Source organism: Barbus barbus (genome assembly GCF_936440315.1).
Source record: "Barbus barbus genome assembly, chromosome: 18".
In the NCBI taxonomy this organism is placed as follows: Eukaryota; Metazoa; Chordata; class Actinopteri; order Cypriniformes; family Cyprinidae; genus Barbus; species Barbus barbus.
In genome coordinates, this window is record NC_136746.1 from 9,353,525 (window position 1) to 9,374,101 (window position 20,577).

At 36.6% G+C, this 20,577-nt stretch overlaps 1 protein-coding gene across 1 annotated transcript; it reads left to right on the forward strand.

The window, feature by feature from the left end:
* Window positions 1-5,591: 5,591 nt before the first annotated feature.
* LOC306883850 (uncharacterized protein) lies at window positions 5,592-20,427 on the forward strand. Its single transcript, XM_079439338.1, has 7 exons — window positions 5,592-5,756; window positions 7,979-8,028; window positions 8,148-8,246; window positions 8,373-8,483; window positions 8,581-8,731; window positions 8,851-9,017; window positions 9,117-20,427. The coding sequence occupies exons 1-7, from the start codon at window positions 5,702-5,704 to the stop codon at window positions 19,704-19,706; spliced, it is 11,223 nt and encodes a 3,740-aa protein (XP_079295464.1). The 5' UTR covers window positions 5,592-5,701; the 3' UTR covers window positions 19,707-20,427.
* The last annotated feature ends 150 nt before the right edge of the window (window positions 20,428-20,577 follow it).

A 20,577-nucleotide genomic window follows, 5' to 3' on the forward strand; every position in this document is an offset into this window, starting at 1 on the left:
GACGCTGCACTGTGGGTGATTTGGGTGTGTCTGCAGTAAAGGGGGCGTGGCTATCTGGCTGTGGGTGTGTCAACAGAGTTATGCAGTATTTTAACAGCATCTGCAGTGAGTTTGTTTACAGTGTTGAGAGTGCAATTTCGGAGCATTTAGGAACTGTCGAATTTGGATAGAATTGTTTACAAGGATTTGTGAACGTTTTCAGTAATTTGTTTGTAGATTTTTCCCCCTAATATTTTATTATTTTTATTTAAATTATTATTAAATAAAATTATTATTAAATATGTATGCATTTATATTAAATATATTGACACTATATATATATATATATATATATAATTAAATTTTTTTTATCATATATAATAAAATATAACACATGCACACACGTATATATGTGTATGCATGTGTGTGTGTGTGTGTGTGTGTGTGTGTGTATATATATATATATATATATATATATATATATATATATATATATATACACACATACAGTGCCCTCCAAAAGTATTGGAACAGTGAAGACAAAATTGCTCTGTTGGCTGTGGAGTCAAGACATTTGCAAATATGATTAAAAGATGAATATGAGACAAAACTTCAGAATATCACATTTTATTATTAGCCGTTTCAACACATACATGTTTTACCAAATAAAAAGAACAGCACTTTTAAAGTTCATCCCACTCATTGATGTGAGCATAAGTATTGGGACAGTTGAACATAAGGCAGATATAAAAGATTAAAAGCTATTATTTAGTTGCAGATCCCTTGCGCACAATCACAGCAGTGAGTCTGTGACCCATAGACATCACCAGACTCTTGGTCTCATCCTTTGAAATGCTTTCCCCAGCCTTTAATGCAGCCAATTCCAATTGTTGCTTGTTTTGGGGAGTTTCTGCCTTTACTCTCCTCTCCAGCTGGTGAAATTCATGTTCAATCAGATTTAAATCTGGAGATTGACTTTTTTTGTTTTGGGTCATTGTCCTGATGCAATATGAAGCATTTCCCAATGAATCTGGTGGAATTTTCTTGAATATTGGTAGGCAAGATGGTTTTGTACCCTTTCAAATTCATTCTGCTACTGTCATCATACATTAAGTCATCAGTAAAGTTGAGAGGGCCTGTTCCAGAGGCAGCCATGCATGCCCATGCCATGACACCACCTCCACCATGCTTTACAGATGAGGCTGTATGCTTGGGATCATTGCAGTTCCCTTTTTTTCTGCACATTTTTGCTTTCCCATCACTTAGATAAAGGTTCATCTTTGTCTCATCGGTCCATAAATACAGTTCCAAAACTCTTCTGGCTTACCTTTGTGCTTTTTTGCAAACTCTAATCTTGCCTTTCTATATTTGGTGCTGGTCAGAGGTTTGCATCTTGCTGTGTAGCATCTGTAATTCTGTGTCAAAGTCTCCTGAGGACAGTAAATTGTCAGAGCATCACTCCAGCTATCTGGAAGTTGTTGGTGATTTTACAGACACGTCTTTTAGGATTCATTTTCACAGCTTTTATGATTTGTCTGTCATCAACTACTGTTGTTTTCTCAGCCGATCAGGTCGTTGTTGGTTGCTTGATGGTTTCCAAACTCTTGATTTCTCCATGCCCTTTGTTTTTGCTAGAGCTCTAACTGACTTCCTCTTTTCTTTTAGCATCCAAATTGCTTGCTTTTCTCTCAAAGTCAGCTCCCTCTTCATCCTGGTTTGTGTGTCATCATCGAATGCAAGATTCAGAATACAGAAGTAATGGATATAACTGATACGACACATTCCCTGCTTTTAATATCTGAAGAATTAATGCAACAGGACACAGCTGATCACTTAGAAAGACCTGTGAGGCAACTGCTCCAATACTTATGCTCACATCAGATAGAGGGATGAAACTCTAAAAGTGCTGTTCTTTTTATTTGGTAAAACATGAATGTGTTGAAACGGCTAATAATAAAATGTGACATTCTGTAGTTTTGTCTCATATTCATCTTTTAATCATATTTGCAAATGTCTTGACTCCACAGCCAACAGCGCAATTTTGTCTTTACTGTTCCAATACTTATGGAGGGAACTGTATATATATATATATATATATATAATTTTATAAAATATAATTCAAAGTCCAAGATTCCATAACATACTGATATTTCAAGTATGTATATAATTTTAGGAAATTATTAACTGAACTTTTACATAAAATATACAAGATGTATACACAAGCCAAAGTTTCTCCACAACATAGTGATATATATTAGTAAACAAACAAACAAACAAATATATATATAAAAAAAATGAAAATACACTTTATATAGGTATGCATCTTATGTACCTTCTTTGTCTAATGTTTTCTATCTTTGGTTGTGTCATTATGTGTTACAGTCACTTGATGGTGCTCTTTTTGGCTTCATTATCAAAGGACTTTGAAATCCAGTTAACCCGCTAACCAAACAGCTCTAAGTCATTTGGTCACCCTGTCTCATTTAATTCAACTAGCAGCTTTATCTATAGTTTTTTTCTTTGACCTTCAGATGAACTTCAGCCTCTTTAGTTATACAAACAAACACTTGGAGTGACCTAAATGAGTCAAGAGTTATATTTTAGAGATCTTACAAGCTACAATGAGGAACCAATACATCTCAAAATACAACGGCTGTATGACAGCTTAATTACTAGATATATAACCGAGAATGGCATACACAGGATTTAATTAAATCAAATGTGTTTTTGTGCTCTGGTTTTATACAGACATGTACTTGCTATGCAGCTTTCCATGACGAAATATTTGTGAGACACAATCTCTGCTATCTGAGAAAATGATTTAATTATGATCACACTAGATGAATATATTAATATCGTGTCAGTAGACTAGACTTAAAAACTACATTATTCTAAACTCCTATAAGCAAAGCACAGTAACCGTACATTTGGTCAAAATTGAATTTTGAGCCAAATCAAGTCTATTCTTTGACAAACGGGGTAGGCTTTGCTATGCTCACATTCTCAGAATGTGAAAATTGATATAATTCAATCAAAAAACTTTTCATGGTTTGATTTCATGGAATTGACGAAGTTGAAAAAACATTGAGAACAGGTTTTGTGTATTGACATGTCATACTGTATTTTTACCTGTGAGAATATTGTGAGATATTTAAAGGCATAGTAAACAAACAAATAAATGGTAACACTTTACTTAAAGCCTTTATGTATAACACATTATAAAAGTATTCATAATGTATATTGTAATGCATATAATTTTTTTGATAAATAACTGTAACCAATTGTAAATGCATTGTAATATTTGAAGTTTAGTTTGTCACATGTTTTAATGCATTATACTTTCTACAGGTGTAGCAGTGAATAGATTAGTATTAGAATGCATTTTAACTGCGGTTATAATTATTCTTAAGATCATACAATGCATTATAAGTTGTATTACAATGCATAATAAATGCATTAAAACTACTTTTATGATGCATTATACATTGAGGCTTTAAGTAAAGTGTTACCAGATAAATAAACAAAATAAATACAGACCTAAACAAACAAACAAATTAATAAATAAGTCAATTAAATAAATTATTGCTGCTGATTGATTGGAAACATGAGGGAACTTGGTCCCATGTTCTTAATATGGAAGAGAATCCAATTCTGTTTTCAGTTTATTTTCCCTCTCCGGCCCTGAAATTCAATTATATTTTGAATACAAACAAGTCTTTCCCACTTGACTCTGAAAGAGGCTTGTGTATGATGATATGAGCGCAGGCCAGAATTGATGTTCCTGCTCCCTGTATCTTGCTGAGCAGTTAATTAACCATATTAGTGTGCTGAAGGAGCAGAGCTCTGGGCCTCGTATGGCTACAGGAGCATAAAACAACCTCTGATGCCTGTAATCTTGGTCATGGGAGATGTGCTAACATACGGGAGATCAGCAGTTGGGAAATTCCAGGATTTTTACAGCTTATGTTGTAATATCACAAAATATGAAACATACTACACAACATTTAGCAATACTTATTTCAATTAGGGAGGTGTGTCAATGGTTTGGACTTAATTCATTTAGCATTTTTTTAAAAAGATGAATCATTCATAGAATAAATATATAATACTAAATTTGTAATAATAATACTGAATAGTTCACCACCCAAACATGAAAATCCATTATTAACTCACCCTCATGTTGTTCCAAACCCATATGTTGTTAGTTTTTCCTGTAAAACACAAAAGGAGAATATTTGAAGAAATTTCATGCAGATCTTTTCCACATTTCAAAATGACCTTACAACGTATGTACTAAAAATGTGATTTCAGAGATTTTGATGACATACAGTATTTTAGGGAAACACATATGATATCAAAAAAATGTAGTTCAGTTTTAAAATGTAGTTCTGAACTACATACTACATCTAAAAATCTTTATGTTATGTACTCAGTGCAGCAGACTAAGTTTTTGCCAGAAGATGTAATGACCTTTGGTCCCCATTGAAACTATATTCTGGGGTCAGGAAAACTATGATTTGTCTACAGTTAGTCACAGCACTGTGAGTGTCCACACCCCTGAACAATATCTAAAGGCTCATTGTTCAAATCTGGTGATGTAATTGTTTAATCAATACATCCACATCCACAAGAATAGGAATAAACTGAAATGGACAACATATGCACAACCTTCATATTCATTTTGCTTTGTAGAGAGCTTCCTTGTCTTTGCCAGAGCTGTGGTCCCACTCCTTCTTTCTCATTCCAAAATAAAATTATATATGAAAATAAAACTAAATCCCAATGTTATAATATGATGATAACAACATGCATTAAATATAATGACCTTAAATAAATTCAATTTTGTATAGTCCTTCATAACATAACATCATATAATTATAAAGAGAATCTGTGTGTGCATGTACTTTCTGTACTTTAAAATTAGTGTTAGAGGATTTCCTATGCTAGTAACACAAATACTATACATTAAAGCTATTTTACAGTCGGCACATACTTTAAATGCTTTATCACTTTTAGACCAGCACCATGTGAGCAAACATCAAATAGGCTTTTTTTGTAATTCAGGCTTCTTTCTATTGTTGGTTTGTTACTTGCTAAATCAGTTGCATGGTCATTTTATAACAGATATGAAAATAAATGTTAATTGTGTGGGTATAAAAGGAATTTTTGGACTCTTGTATTTAAACACACAGCCAACCATGTGCACACACACATACTGCAAAAACATCATGTGATTGACAGCTTGCTTTGTATTGAGTAAACTGATCTATTCTTTAAAATCTTAATGATTTACTTTGGCAAAAGCACAATGAAAACAAAAGAACTCTGAAATGTATGAGATCTTGTCTTCATTCTGCATTCATCTATCAGTGTACACTAATGTCATAACTATTTCCTTCAACTCAAATTTAAACTAAACAAACAGACAATATTCACTGGAGAACAGAAGGACATAAACACCCTTACAACAAAATCTTTGGCCTGATTCATTTGCTTCAAAATCTCAAGACCTCTCAATTATATTCATTTGTGAATGTGTGCGAGCAGTGTTACACCTTCAGATGTTTGTTCTACAGCACAATAGCATTAGCAGGAGTTTGAACCACAGCCCTGAAACAGGGTTGAGCCATACCTACAAAAAGGGCAGGTCCCTTCATCTTCTCCGCTAAAACTAACAACTATCCACCAACTATCCTGTCAATGCATGCTGTGCACTAGGTGAATGAATATCTGGAAAACAGTAAAACATATATTTGTGCAAGTAAACCGCATATCAGGTAAGTGCAAACCTGTAATTGTTAACCTTTAATGTTTACCTGGAGAGGAATTTTGCATCATTGCAATTACAATGCAGCAGCATGATGTTTTTGGATACACATTGCATAACACTGGATTTTTGTTTTAGAATTAATTTTGCTATAATTCTGTTATCTAGGCTATTTTCATATTGGCACATGGATTCTTTTAAGTGTTTGTACTTAAAGATATTTCAGTAACATACTGAAGTAAACAGCATGTTTTAAAAGCAATAAGTTGAGCATATTATTTTTCTGAATCTTCAGTCACAAGCTAAAACTGATTTCACAACACCTACAGCAGAGCTCACATATTTAATTTGTAATCCTAACAGAAACACGCAAAGTATAGAAGCCCAGGAATTATTGCAAATTGATTTAGTGGACAATGGGCTTTTAAGAACATTTTAAAGCATTTTATTAAGTAATTATAACATATACCATTTAACAAACAGCCTCATTATACCTGACAGGGGTGAGGAGCCTGAAAGCACTTAAGAAAAAAATAAAAACACTTGAAGAAAGTAAGGCCCGTTGTTTAGGCCTGTTCCATTCACTGTGTTGGTTTTGGACAGATATTATAAAGCTTTAAGTAAAAAAAAAACACATCTTAAGCCTGTTTAGCTACAATAGCAGCCAGAAAAAACACCTTGTTGAAACTTGCTGATCCGCACCACAACATATCAAACCTCAAAACCACAGCTATGTTATTTTTCTGCTTGTTCATCATATACTGTATGTTAAAACCAAAACCCGACTGTTACAATCACCCCTGATCTCTCCAATGAACATCAGTTTACATCAGGTTACGTAAACCATTGGTTTTGCCAATATCATATCACTGAGTGAAGGAACACATGACCTGTTTAATTAACCGTTTCTCTTGCAATAACCCAAGGTGCTGGGTTGAAATGTACCCAGCAAAAGTGGTGTTAAACCCCTTTCAAACATTGCTTTACCTGTGTTTAAGAGCAGGGTTTAAAGAGCCTAATTGTGGTCGACACAAAACTTGCGTAATTTTGTTTTTAATTATTTTAATTCAGGGTGTGTCATGTAACATGTCAATGCTGGCATCTGCATAATGACAGAATGATAGATGAATGGCATATTAATTTTTTACCAGAATACCATTGAGTTGGATTGTTCTCAAAGCCTTTGACACCAACAAAAGAAATGGGAAGAGTTTACTTTACTTTTTAGCTTAACTGTGGATAATTCACATTTAGCACTGCTTTTCCTCAGCTGTCTATACATTGGTGCAGTTTGATCATTAGAAACTGTAAAAAAAAAAAAAAGAAAAAAAAAAGGTGCTGGTGTAGTAATGTTCACATGCTACATGACATGCATACTGTACATATATCTCCAGTGTGCTTCAATGCCATCTAGACCTGATGCCTGGATAAGTGCTTGAAGGAAAGTGCAAGTTAATGGGCTGGGCAGAGTGAGGCTAATGGAAAATATTTATGCACCTAAATGATCTTTTAAGTGCATTCTGTTATGGGAAACTGGAAATGCCTTTCTCAGAAGAAAGGAGGTCATAAAAGTATTATTGCTGCTGGTATCATATAAGTATTTCTGTCTATTGTATTGTTAAAATTCATACAACTATTTAAAACATTATGCAAGGGAACCATTTCTTCAAATGATTTCAAAATATTCTTCAAATGTCTTCGAAATATATATAATTTGTATTTTTAGAATAATACCACATCTGCAGATATTTATAACCATATTATTTACTCTGCCAGCAATAAGACCAACATGGAAACGATATAGGTCCGAAAAGGACAGTGTAAACCGACCCCTTAAGATCAATAGAGTGCCTCAATTTACAGGAAGCAACAGAAGCAGGTAGACTGTCTGGATCCTGTGGGAACAGCTGCCAGGATATTTTGCAAACAGAAATTTTGCCTTAGACTCTGCCTTTTTTGCAGATTAAAAATAATGTTTTGGTCTGGAAAAATACAGTAGATCCCTCACTGACTCTTCAGTCAGTACAAACTATAAAACAGCAAATAAAGAAAGTATAGATGACTAACAGGCTCTACATTTTGGTTAGGTTCTTACATTTCGGTCATATGTACAGAAAACATAATGCATCTACATCAAATTCAAGTCCCATGCGAGCTTTTCACTTAGCAGCCAGATGTAAAACCTATGTATTCACAGAGCTTGGCCCTTATGTGCTTATTTCATCCCGACAGGAGAAGGGCGAAGGCTGAAGGGACCAGAACAAGACACAGATGAGGATTTAGTGAGTATCACTGAAGTAAAGCACATTCAGCAAATATACAACATACACTTGTGTTAAACTGTCTCTCTTTTTTAAATTGGTTAATTGTTTAAACAATCTTTAATTGTTTGATATAATAGGTATGTGAGGAGCCTGAAGTTTTAGAGGGGGAAAGACCTCGTCCTCAGGGTTCCTCTCCTGTTGAAGAATTCCCCACCACAGAGAAATACGCAAAAGAGGTAAGCGCTACATTAGACTCTTATCTTATTTATGTACAGTATAATAACCCTAATTCAGAATTATATAATGCTGTATTTGGTCATCAAACTATTATCTATTTAATATATCACATGCTGTTTTGTCAGGCTGATGGTGACTTCTATGACTCACCCACCAAGAGTTCCAAAAAAAGTAAAAGGATTGGTTTCGGCTCACTGTTTGACAAGCGTTCCTCTGCCAAGATGATTCAAACAGAGGTCAGACACACCTCTCTAGTGAAGAATACAGATGTTTAGAAATGTAAATACTAAGAAAACATGAATCAGTTTCTAAATTACCTGCATTCTGCTTCAGGATATGCAAAGTGATCAGTCAGAAAGAATAGTGAAAACTGTGAAAGAAGTCTGTGCCGAGGGTTTGATTGTAAGTGGAGGAAAGGACGGCATCTTCATCAAGGAAGTAAAACCAGAGTCGCCTGCCTCAAAGTATTTAAGTGTGAAAGAAGGTGAGATTTTTATTACAGCACATTACAGAACATTTCTGAAGCTAGAAATGAGCTAAATTAGTTTTTCCTCCATCTTTTCACTTGCATCCTCATTTGTGTTCTTCCATCTGGCCTTTCAGGTGATCAAATACTTAGTGCTACAGTATATTTTGATAATGTGTCATATGAAGAAGCCCTCCAGATTCTTGAGCATGCTCAACCATATAAAGTGGCATTCTGTCTAAAACGCAAACCACCTCCAATAACCCAAGAAGATGCTGAGACAATGAGGCCAGATACAACCATTGTAATTATAATACTGTTCATTATATTCTTAAATACAGAATACAGCCACGCTTCTTCAGAGGTTTCATTGACATTATATCTGCTTCATCAATGTTTGCAGGGCGAGGAGGCTGAGCAAGAAGAAGAAGGAAGAGGACCAGAGATGAGAGGTCGAAGAAAGACAAAAAAGCAACATGATCGCATCTCTTGGCCCAAATTCCCTACCTTTAGCAAAGGTCGCAGGGCGAATTTTAAAAGATCTCACAGCACGTCAGAAGCAGAGGAACAGAGAAAATTAGAGATAAGTCCACCAACAAGTGACACAGATTCTCCACTTAAGTCTCCATTAAAATCCCCAGATGGAAAAGACAAGGAAAAGATACACAAAATGAAACTTAAGAAGCGGATGACAGGCCGCAGGAGCAAATCTGTTGAAGAAACCCAAGAAAATGAAGAGGCGATTGCAAAAGACGATATGGAGGGCTTGGACAACCAAATTATTATGAATATAGTGGAAGAGCAAGTGCCAGTGACTAATGTAATAGAGAGTCCTAAAATATTGAATGAAGCTCACTCAGCTAAAACAAGAAATGAATATACATTCCCGACTTTGCCAGCGACTGAATCACTGCATAAGTTTGAGCTCATCAGTGTGGACACCACATTAAATACTACTGATATTACAGTCACTCTTGGAGATGATGGCAAAGAAAGGAGAGAGAAATCAGAACTGAGGGTTAGCATTCCAGGAAAGGATACATATGAAATAGAAACAGAGAGTCAATTAAAATCCTCCACAAGTGGAATGAGAACTTTGGATCCATCAACATTCGACAATATTTTGGACAGTCCAAATGTAATACCACAAACTGAACCGGCTGGACATCAAGTTGATTCTGATACCAAACCAAGAGATAAAGAGATTTTAGAAAAGACTCAAGAGTCAGGAAAAACAGACATGACCATACCTAAAGTTGATGTTTCTCTTGACATGCCAGAGGTTGGACCGATAAGCAAATCACCAAGAATTGGCAGCGACAAGGAAAAGAAAGAAATCAACATTCTAGAAACAGAAAGTTATGGAATTCGAACCAGAGGACCACTGGCAGACATGGCCATATCAAAGAGCCATTTTTCAAATGCAGTAAACAGACTAGACTTTACATCAGACACTTTCACTTTTAAGATTCAAACAAGTGAGGATGTGTCCTCAACAGACACAAAGAAACCAATCACTCCAACACCTGTTATATCCCAGCCAAAATCACATGCTCTGGATGTGGACAAAAGCAGGAAGAGTACTGGAGGTAGCATTGACACTGAATCAACTTTTAAACTGCCTAAAGTAGATGTCTCTGAATTCGACCACCAAGAATCAATTACTGTAAAACAGAGAGAACAAACCAAAGTACCTCTCCTGAAACGAGAGGAAATTGAGATTCCTGGCATGGAGGGCAAAGGATCAAAAGCCAAGGTTAAATCTCCTAGAATTAAAGAACAAAAAGTTGAGAAGATAATAAATATATCAAAATCAGGAAAAAAGCAAGCTCGGGGTGAAGCAGAAGAGTTTAATGTTGAGGATGTAAAAGAAGCAGTATCAAAATTCCCTGCCTTCAAATTACCTGAGAGAGACATCACTGGAGTCCTTGTACAGAGAGAGGTCACAATCATGGAAATGAAGTCAGACAAGACTGGAGTGACACCTAAAGGATCCCCTTGTAATATTTCGAGCATGAGCACAGAAATAAACATCAATTTACCTGACACAATGGATAAAGAAAAGCAGAGACTTTCTCCTGTTGCTACAAAAGATCAAGCCTTTGTATTACCAAAAATTGAACAATTGCATCTAGATGAAATGGTTATAACTGAGAGCAAAACAGGCCGATCAAAAATTAAACTTGTTGACCACCAACTCAAACCTGGCAAAATGTTAGCAAAGGATGATAAGATAAGTACATCTCCAGATGTAAAATTCAAACTTCCAAAGCGTGAAGACATTGAAATACCAGGAATGGAAGCCATTGAACAATCAGTTCCACTGCAAAAAATCATAATAGCCAAAGATACAGACACTCAAGACAAGCCTGTGAAAGACTATACTGATACCGATATTAAAGCTGACAAAAATGTGCATGAAAAAAAATCTAAGAAATCAAAGGTATCAATGCCAAGTTTTGGAATCATGACACCTGACTTTCACTTCCCAAGTTTTGCAATTGAATTGCCAATAAAGGCCACGTCATCTAAAAGTGATAGTGCTGCAATCAAGGAGATGAAAACTGGAGCAAAAATATCTCTTGAAGAAGACATCAAAAAATATTCTGAAGAAGCAATATTTGATGAAACTAAAAAATCACATGATATAGAGGGTGATCAATTGCTCCATCATGACGTTTGCACTGCTATTGTTAAGGAAAGCTCGAAAAAAGATGTTGAAGGAGAACTGAAGGCTGAAATCAAAAGCAAAGACACAGATTCCTCCCCACAAAAAAAGAAACTGCCTAAATTAAAAATGGCCAAAATTGGAGGGAAATCTATGAAAGGAACAGCTGAAGTCACTACAAAAGAGGATGTTACAGTGAAAGAAAGTGACATAACAGAGGTTGTATTAGATTCTGAGAAGAGAACATCTGAGACTGATCCAGAAACAGACAAAAATTGGAGTAAATTAAAAATGCCAAGCATAGATTTTTCTGTTCCAAAAATAAAAATCCCTAAGGCAGATCAAGTTGGTATTTCAATGCCAAAAGGCAAGACAGAAGAAGGTCGTCTGTTACCAGATGATTCTGAAAAAACCATCAAGGTTAGTGGAAAAACTGAAGTGGAGCTACCTGAACTTCCACAAGCTGAAATAAAAGAAGCAGAGTCTAAAATGAAGAAACGGAAAATATCATTTCCCAAATGTGGATTCTCTAAATCAGATACTAAAGTAACTGATGCTGACATAACTCTTCCACTCACCCAGGGCTCTTTAGATGATGGGACAGAAATAGATGTTGAAAGTAAGACCACAGCTGTAGAGGCTGAGTTCAAGGACTCAACATATTCTCCCACAAAATTTAAACTTCCCTCAATTAAACTTCCCAAATTTGGAGTCTCATTTCCCAAGTCAATTGATGCTGGGGCCGATATTCAAACGCCTGCTGTCAGAACAGAGGAGACTTCAATGGATGTTAAATTGCCAGAAGCTAAACTATCTGTAGAATCAACAGCACTATCTGACAAGAAAGGCCCAAAAATGACTCTCAGTGTATCCAAACCTGAAGTTGACTTGTCTCTGCCTGAGGGTAAGATAGAAATCAAAGATTTTCAGAAAAAAGAAATAAAATCATCTGAAGAAATTCAATTTTCTAAACCAGACATTGATGCTTGTCTGACTGACCAAGCTGTAGGTGTTGATGTCAGTCTTGCACAGGTTGATTTATCAATTCCAGAAGGTTCTGTGGAAACAAGAGAACCTGGGGTGAATTTCACAATTTCAAAGGATGAGGCTGAACATAAAGATCTAACAAGCGGTGGTACACCAGTAAAGTTTAAATTTCCCTCTCTCAGCTTACCACATTTTGGTGGAAAATCATCTAAGGTAGTAAAAGACATGCCAGTTGTAGATATAGATATTGAAGAACCTGATGTAAGCCTTCCAGAAACACAAATATGCTTGAAACTCAAAGATGATGCACCACCAGGTGATGTCAAGGATTTATTTGATACTACAGAAGGTCAGTTTGTTAGTGTAGATGTTAAGGTCGAAGAACCAAAGCTCAAAGAACAAGAGGTTACCGTTACACTGCCTAAATTTGGCATTAGCCTTCCAAAGGTTGAAGCCCACAAGCCAGCCGATAGTACGACCAAAGAAGAATCAATTATAGACCCCAAAGAATCAAATGCAGAGTCTGTCCAGGCTGAGAAAGATCCAAGATCTCCAACCAAAATTAAACTTCCTACAATTAAATTCCCAAAATTCGGGGTCTCATTTCCAAAATCAACAGATGCAATCTCTGACAGTCAATTGCCTGAAGTCACCAAAGATGAACCTACCATGGAAATTAAAGCACCAGAAACCGAACTGTCTACAGAACTGCCATCATTACCTGAAATGAAAACCCCACATATTATTTTCAGTGTTTCCAAACCTGAAGTTGATGTATCTACCCCAGAGGTAGACAAGGCTATTGATGCACACTCTGTAAAGATATTGTCTTCAGATCATGCATTTTCTAAACCAGAGGTTGAGATGAGCCTTGTAGGCCATGGTCTTGATCAAGAGACAGCTATAGTAGATTTGAAATTGCAAGCCAAGAAACTTGAGGCGGAAGTCAAACTTCCTTCAGGTTCAGTAGATGAAGTCATCCTGGAGACTAAAGAAAAGGAGAGTCAATTCAAACTTAAGAAACGTAAAATATCTTTTCCGAAATTTGGCTTTTCCAAATCTGACACTAAGATCCCTGATGCTGACACCAGTCTTCAAAAAGAAGGAATATCTGTGCTTGACACTGAGATCAAAGAGACTGAAGTGACACTTCCTGCTCCAGAGGTTGAAGTCCAGTTAAAAAACAAAAGTACTTCTGGTTCTCCATCTAAATTCAAGCTTCCAACTATTTCTCTCCCTAAATTTGATATTTCCATTTCTAAGACTGGGGAAGAATCTACGATAAAAGCTGAGGATGATGCACAGTCAGAAATAAAGGCAGCATCAGCAATTGCATCACAAGATAAAGATGCAGGAATGCAAGAACCAGAACCATCTAAATCAACTTTTGAAACCCTACCAGTGGATGCTGAAATAAAAACCAAAGACACTGATCCTGGTAGTCAAGGGAGTAGATTTATGATGCCCAGATTTGAATTTTCATTTCCAAAGTTAAAGGGACCAGAATTTAAAAAGGGCGCGTCAAGAACAGATGTGGAAAAACCGGAGGTTTCACTGAAATATGGCAAGGAGAGTGCTGAGGAAACAGCAAACATATCTGGGGCATCTGTGGAAATGGAGGTAACGATGAAAATGCCAAGGTCAGAGCATGAATTTTCTGAACAAGACATTAAAGCTCCAGAGATTAAGGTTGAGAGGGGAGATACATCTATGGCAGTTGGTGAAGTGGATGTGAATCTTGAGTCTGACTTGAAAATTCAAACAGAGATGTTAAAAGATGATTCAACCACAGGAGGGTCGCAGATCAAATTCAAACTTCCTACCTTCAAACTACCCAAATTTGGAAGTTCATCTTCCAAAGTAAAAGCTGAAATAACGGATTTGAGGGGTAAGGAAATTACTTTGGAGACTGAAGATGTATTCACATCAGTAAAACCATCAGACGTAAAAATTGACTGTAATGTACCCAGTCAAGAGTTTAAGAAACCCTCAATCAGTGTTGATCAGCCAAAAGTAGGTATTGTAGATCAATACCCCCTGTCACTTACAGAGTCCAAAACATCAAAGGCAGAAGGCTATATTTCCTTCCCAGAGGCAAAACTTGGGGAACTATCAGCTAAACCAGAAGTATCACAAGCCACACTAGAAAGCAAATTTGATCAAGAAGTTGATTTAAAAGACACAAGTCTGAAAATGAAAAGACCAGGCTTTTCATTTCCTAAATTTGGATTTTCTAAAACAGATATCAAGGCCCCAGAGATTGATGTCAGTCTTGCACAAGCTGATACCGCTAAACCAGAAGGTGATGTGAAAATAAAAGAACAAAGCATGGATATCTCAGTGTCAAATGTTGAGGATGATCAAAAAGATACAGGAACTCTTGGTGCCACAACACAATTTAAACTCCCCTCAATCAACATCCCAAAGATTGGAGGACAAGCTACGATGGAAGACAAATCTATGCCAGTTGTAGATATAGCTGTTAAAGTACCTCAAGTGAGTGGTCCAGATCCACAAATAAAAATATCAGGTGAAGCCCCATCAGTAGATATAAAGGGACCTCATCTAGCCACAGAGGGTCAAATTGTAAGTGTGGACTTGAATGTTGATGACACTGAACTTGGAGGACAGGGGGGAAAGTTTAAGATGCCAAAGTTCGGTATTGGCCTACCTAGAGTAAAAGGGTTTGATTTAAGTACATCAAAGTCAGATGATACAATTGAAGTACAACGAATTGATATAAAAAAACCTGAGATAACAACTGACGGGATGGTTCACCCACCAGAATTAAAAGCCCCTGAATTTGATGTAAGTATTCAAAAAACTGATATTCCCATACCCGAAGGCAGCATGGACCTAAAAGAAGCAAATGTGGATATTACAGTCTCAAAGATGGAGTCTGACCAAAAAGGTTCAACAATTTTTGGATCCCCTACAAGGTTTAAACTCCCATCTCTAAGCCTCCCAAAATTTGGTGTTAAAACACCAAAAGCAGCATTAGACATTAATGTGACAGATTCAGAACTAGAGGGAGCAAACTTAAAAACTGACATTTCTAAACCTGAATTGAAATTAGAAGCACAGCCACCCAATACTGAAGCTAAAGTTGAAGGGAGAGCAGACATGTCTGATGTTGACTCCAAAGGACTCCAAGTAAAATTGAAGAGACCAAGCTTTTCATTTCCCAAGTTTGGGTTTTCTAAACCAGACACTTCAGCTCCAGAGGTTAATGTCAGTGCACCAAAGGCTGAAGTGTCCATACCAGAGGTCAATGTACCTGTAAAAGAACAAACAGCAGAAGTCACACTTTCCAGAGGAGAGGCTGAACAGAAAGATCTAATGATTGTTAGTTCCCCAACTAAATTTAAACTGCCAGAAATTAACTTGTCAAAATTTGGAGTCAAAACTTCAAAAGGTACAGTAAGTTTACCATCAGCAGATAAGGACATAAAAGGAATCAGAATCACTGCTCATGAACCAGACATCAAGGTGTCAGGTCAAATACCAAAAATCGACTTAGATGTAAAAGAAATAGAGACCGATATACATGCCGCAATAAGAGAAACTGATGTTCATCTAGCAGAAGGAAAAGTAATACTACCCCAACCTAATGTTGACATTCAAGACATATCCATTGAAGGCAAACCAGATATGCCTGAAGCTGACTTGAAAGGGCTTGATGTGAAACTGAAGAAGCCAAGCTTTTCACTTCCAAAATTTGGTTTTTCAAAGCCAGATATTAAGGGGCAAGATGTTGATGCCAGTCAACCAACGGTAGATATGTCTATGCAAGAGGGCAACATACCTATTAAAGACTTAGATGTAGAAATCACAATTACAGATGAAGTGAAACAAGGAGATACAACAACATTTAAGCTGCCCTCGATCAACCTTCCAAAGTTTGGACTCAAATATCCAAAAGCTACAGCTGATATTCCAGCAGTTGAAGTAGATATCAAAGAACCTAAAATCAGTCTACCAGAAAAAGGAGAGTTACAAAACACTGACACAGAAACAAACATAGACATTAAAGGGCCATCTGTTGATGTGGACATTAAGGTTAAAGAAATTGATGCTGATGGGATGGGAAGTAAGTTCAAGCTGCCAAAATTTGGAATTGGCATGCCAAAAGTAAAGGGGATAGAGATGGAGGGAAAAGAAATAAACATAGAGACTGACCTGCTATGTGAAGAAAAGGTAAATGTACAACAGCCCAGCGTTGAAATTCAAAATGTGACCATTGAGGGGAAAACAGATCAAGCTGAAGTTGACTCCAAAGGGCTGAAAGTGAAACTTCCCAAATTAGGATTTTCAAAACCAGATCTTAAGGCTCCTGAAATTGATGTGAGTCTACCCAAAGCTGACATGGGCACATCAGCAGGAAATGTTGACATTAAATTACCAGAAGAAGAACCTGATTTGAAGGAGGAAACTTTTGGCTCTCCAACAAGATTTAAACTTCCAACAATCAATTTCCCAAAATTTGGAACCAAAGCATCAAAGGACACAGTTGATATACCTAAGGCACATGTGGACATCAAAGTTCCTGAAGTAAGCCTTCCTGATAAGAAGTTTAACATGTCAGGAGTTCAAGGTTCAAGTGTTGAAATGAAAGGGCCAACAGTTGAAGGTCCATCCATTGAGATAAACATTAAGGGAGATGATAAAGAGCAACAAGACGGCAAATTTAAGATTCCAAAATTTGGGATTGCTCTTCCAATAATTAAAGGTCCAGATGGTGAACAAGGGCTTAAGAAAGCTCTGACCGAAACAGAAATGACAGGGGATATACTATCTATAGACAAGAAAGAGCTAAAATTACCCAAAGGATCAGTGGAAGTCGGTGTGGAGACTAAAGGTGCCGAATTTGAAGTAGAAGAAAGTAAAATCAAACTACCACAGTTTGGAATTTCTCTACAAGCATCGAAAAGCCCAGAAATTGACACAAGTGTTTCAAAAGCAGAGATTTCTCAAACTGATGTTAAAGGATCTGTTACAGTAAAAGATTTTGTGTTTGAGGAACCAGCAGATTTAACTGATATGAGTTCTAAGGGACTTAGTGTAAAGATGAAGAAACCAAGCTTTGGATTTCCAAAATTTGGATTTTCAAAATCAGATGGCAAGGCCCAAGATATTCAAGCCAGTGAAACGGCAGCAGCTATATCCTTGCCAGAGGGCACTACAGAAATAGGAGAAAGTGAGACAGAGGGCAAAACTGAAATAACAAGTCCACAATTTAGCTCGCCAACAAAATTCAAACTCCCAACAATAAAATTACCCAAATTTGGAGTTTCCACTCCAAAGGTCCCTAGTGATGCAGCAAAGGCTGATTCTGAAACTAAGGAAATTAAAGTTAGTTCTGTGGATTATGAGATAGAGACATCAAAGGTGGATCTATCAGGTGACATCAAAGGCAAAACTGCAGAGACTGAAACCCCATCTATTGATATTAATATAAAAGAAAAAGAACTTAATCAAGAGGGACAGGAAATTAAATTTAAACTTCCAAAATTTGGGATTTCGTTACCCAAAGTAAAAGGTCCTGAGGTGGTGGTGACTGCAAAAGAGGTAAAGACAGAAACACCTGAAATTGGGATCACTGAACCAGAAATTAAGGTCACAGCAGAAGATGCAAGTCTCCCAAAAGTAGACATGGCTTTAGAGGGAGGTTCCAGCCTTGAAAAAAAAGAGGTAGAGACAGAGTTGAAAGATGATACAGTTGTTTCAGGTTCTCCAAGTAAATTCAAATTGCCTACTTTTAGAATGCCAAAATTTGGAACTTCGGCTCAAAAAACATCTGATGCAAAAGTAAAAGTTGCAGAAGTAGATGTACCAGACACTGACCTAAATATTGAAGACAAGCCTGTACAAGTGTCTAAAGAAACAAAAAGAGAGGGTGAAATTAAAGAAACCACTGAACAGCTTCCAGAGGCTGCTGCTAAAAAACAGGATGGGGACAAAGGCTCCCCAAGTAAATTCAAGCTTCCTACTATAAAAATGCCAAAGATCAGCATTTCAAGAACAAAATCTCAAGAAGGAGAAGATGACACAACCACCAAAGTGAGTGCTCCAGATGCTAAAATAGAACCCAAAGATGATACTCAAGGGGCTGGAAAATCACCAAAATTTACAATGCCTACACTTGAGGATGTTCTCAGGGGCTTTGAAGTTGAATTTAATGTTCCAACAATAGAAGAAACGGAAGCACAAAAGGACAAACCATCTGTTAAGCCAGATCAGGAGACTGGAGCAAAAGTTGAGGAAGCAGTAGAACATAAGGACAAAGGAGCTCAGGAGAAATCAAAATTTAAATTTAAATTTCCAAAATTAGGATTCAGCCAGTCTTCAGATGAAAGCGATAAGTTGGTTGATGCTAAGATTGAAGAAAGTGAAAAGCGTCTGGAGGCTTCAGCAGATCAGAAAGCAACTGTTAGCAAAGAACAAGTAAAAACTGAGAAAGGGAGCTGGTTCAAGTTCTCATTTTCTTCTCCAACCAAAACGTCAAAAACAATTGAGCAAGAAATAATCCAAACACCTGAACAGGCTGAGAAGCTTGATGATGTTGAGAAAGAATCAAACAAGGAACATGAGGAACCTGAGATGAAGTCGCTCAGTGAGGCTATGGAGGAAAACCTCAGCCCAACACTGTCACTGAAGTCATCTGAAGCTTTTGCAGATATAAGTTCTGCAGTAACCACTGAGCAAATTAGCCAGTCACAGACCTCACCTACAAAAGTTAAGGTGAAATATGCTGAACCCACTGCCACCGTTGGGCTCGATATACAAAGTGATGTTGTGACTTCCACAGCCAGATGTGAACTGATATCATTTGAGCCTCACCAGCCAGAGAAAGTCAACATTCCTTTCTCATCGGATATGTCCTCAGCCTCAGTGGACACTCTGAAACAGATGTCAGGGGAAATCCATATCATCACATCGAATATACAAGCTATCCCGGAAACACAGCAAGCCTCAATCTTTACTAATTTAGACGTGCATGGAATTCACACCTTAGGCTCAGACTCAGTGTTGACAGTGGAGGAAACCAGAGTGCAAAGTGGGATGCGCACATTGGTGGAAAAGCATGTTGTGAAAGAAACTTTACATGATGACAAAGAGACAATACTTGTGACACAGAGAACACATGTATTTGAAGGAGACTCTGCAGAACCCATTTCTGATGAGACGGCTTCCTCAATTCGTAGGCTAAAAGATACGGTACACATTGAGAAAATGAGGTTTTTTGACAGTGTAGCAACAACTGAAAAAGTCACAATAGTGAGCTCTGAAACATCTATAAGACATATGGATTCCTCTACCGATGAGAATGGGAAATGAACATGAGATATGGCTGATTTGATTTTATGCTTTTGAATGTATGTTTCAGTGTTCTCATATAATCATATAAGCCAGCTGAACTGTAATGCTATTAAGCAAAAGAGCGCCGATACTTATGAACATATCACAGAGTATAGTTTAGCCCACAGAGATTTTAAGCTTTAAAGACTTTTAAAAATCCATATCCACTGGAAAAAAAAAATGTATGTACATGGAATAATAGGAAAAAAGTATGTTATAATTTTATGTGTGGGCTGTCAGTGTGCTTTATTGTAAAACTGATATCTTGGGAATATTGTTTATAGTACAATCTTGCCAATCAAGCAAACACCATTTAAACAGATATATTCACAAATAAAATTAATTATAAAATTTATGTGGCTATTAAAGACTGTTGACTGTATCACATATTGAGGCATTTGTTTCTTTAAGGTTATTTATTTTGTGAAAACTATATAATTGCATATAAAATCTGTTTCTGCAGCCTTGAGGAAAAAAAGAAAATATTATGTAAATATGTTTTATTCACTCAAAAGCATTTGCACCTACGGTATGATGGAATCAATGGACTTGCAAAACACACAATGCATATTTTAAAATACAAATAATTTTCTTAATAAGAAATGACTTTTCTTTTAACATATATAGTCAAAGTAATCAAATTAATGTTGTAAGACAAACACTTTAACTGGTTGCTGCAAAATAAATAAAAAGTGGAATTATGCTCCATGTCTCTGACTTATTGTGTGAACATGTATACAAATAATAAAACATTTGAGCAGACTGAGAGACAGACCACAAGATCTTTACAAATTCTGATAGGAAATACTCTTTCCTGTTTGTACTAATTAGGCTACTATAATAGGCTACT

Excerpts from the sequence above, each read along its gene's own strand:
- LOC306883850 (XM_079439338.1), top strand. The coding sequence starts at position 5,702 with ATGAATATCTGGAAAACAGTAAAACATATATTTGTGCAAGTAAACCGC. Across the intron at positions 8,029-8,147 it reads AAGACACAGATGAGGATTTA|GTATGTGAGGAGCCTGAAGT; the intron begins GTGAGTATCACT and ends TTGATATAATAG. Across the intron at positions 8,247-8,372 it reads CAGAGAAATACGCAAAAGAG|GCTGATGGTGACTTCTATGA; the intron begins GTAAGCGCTACA and ends CTGTTTTGTCAG.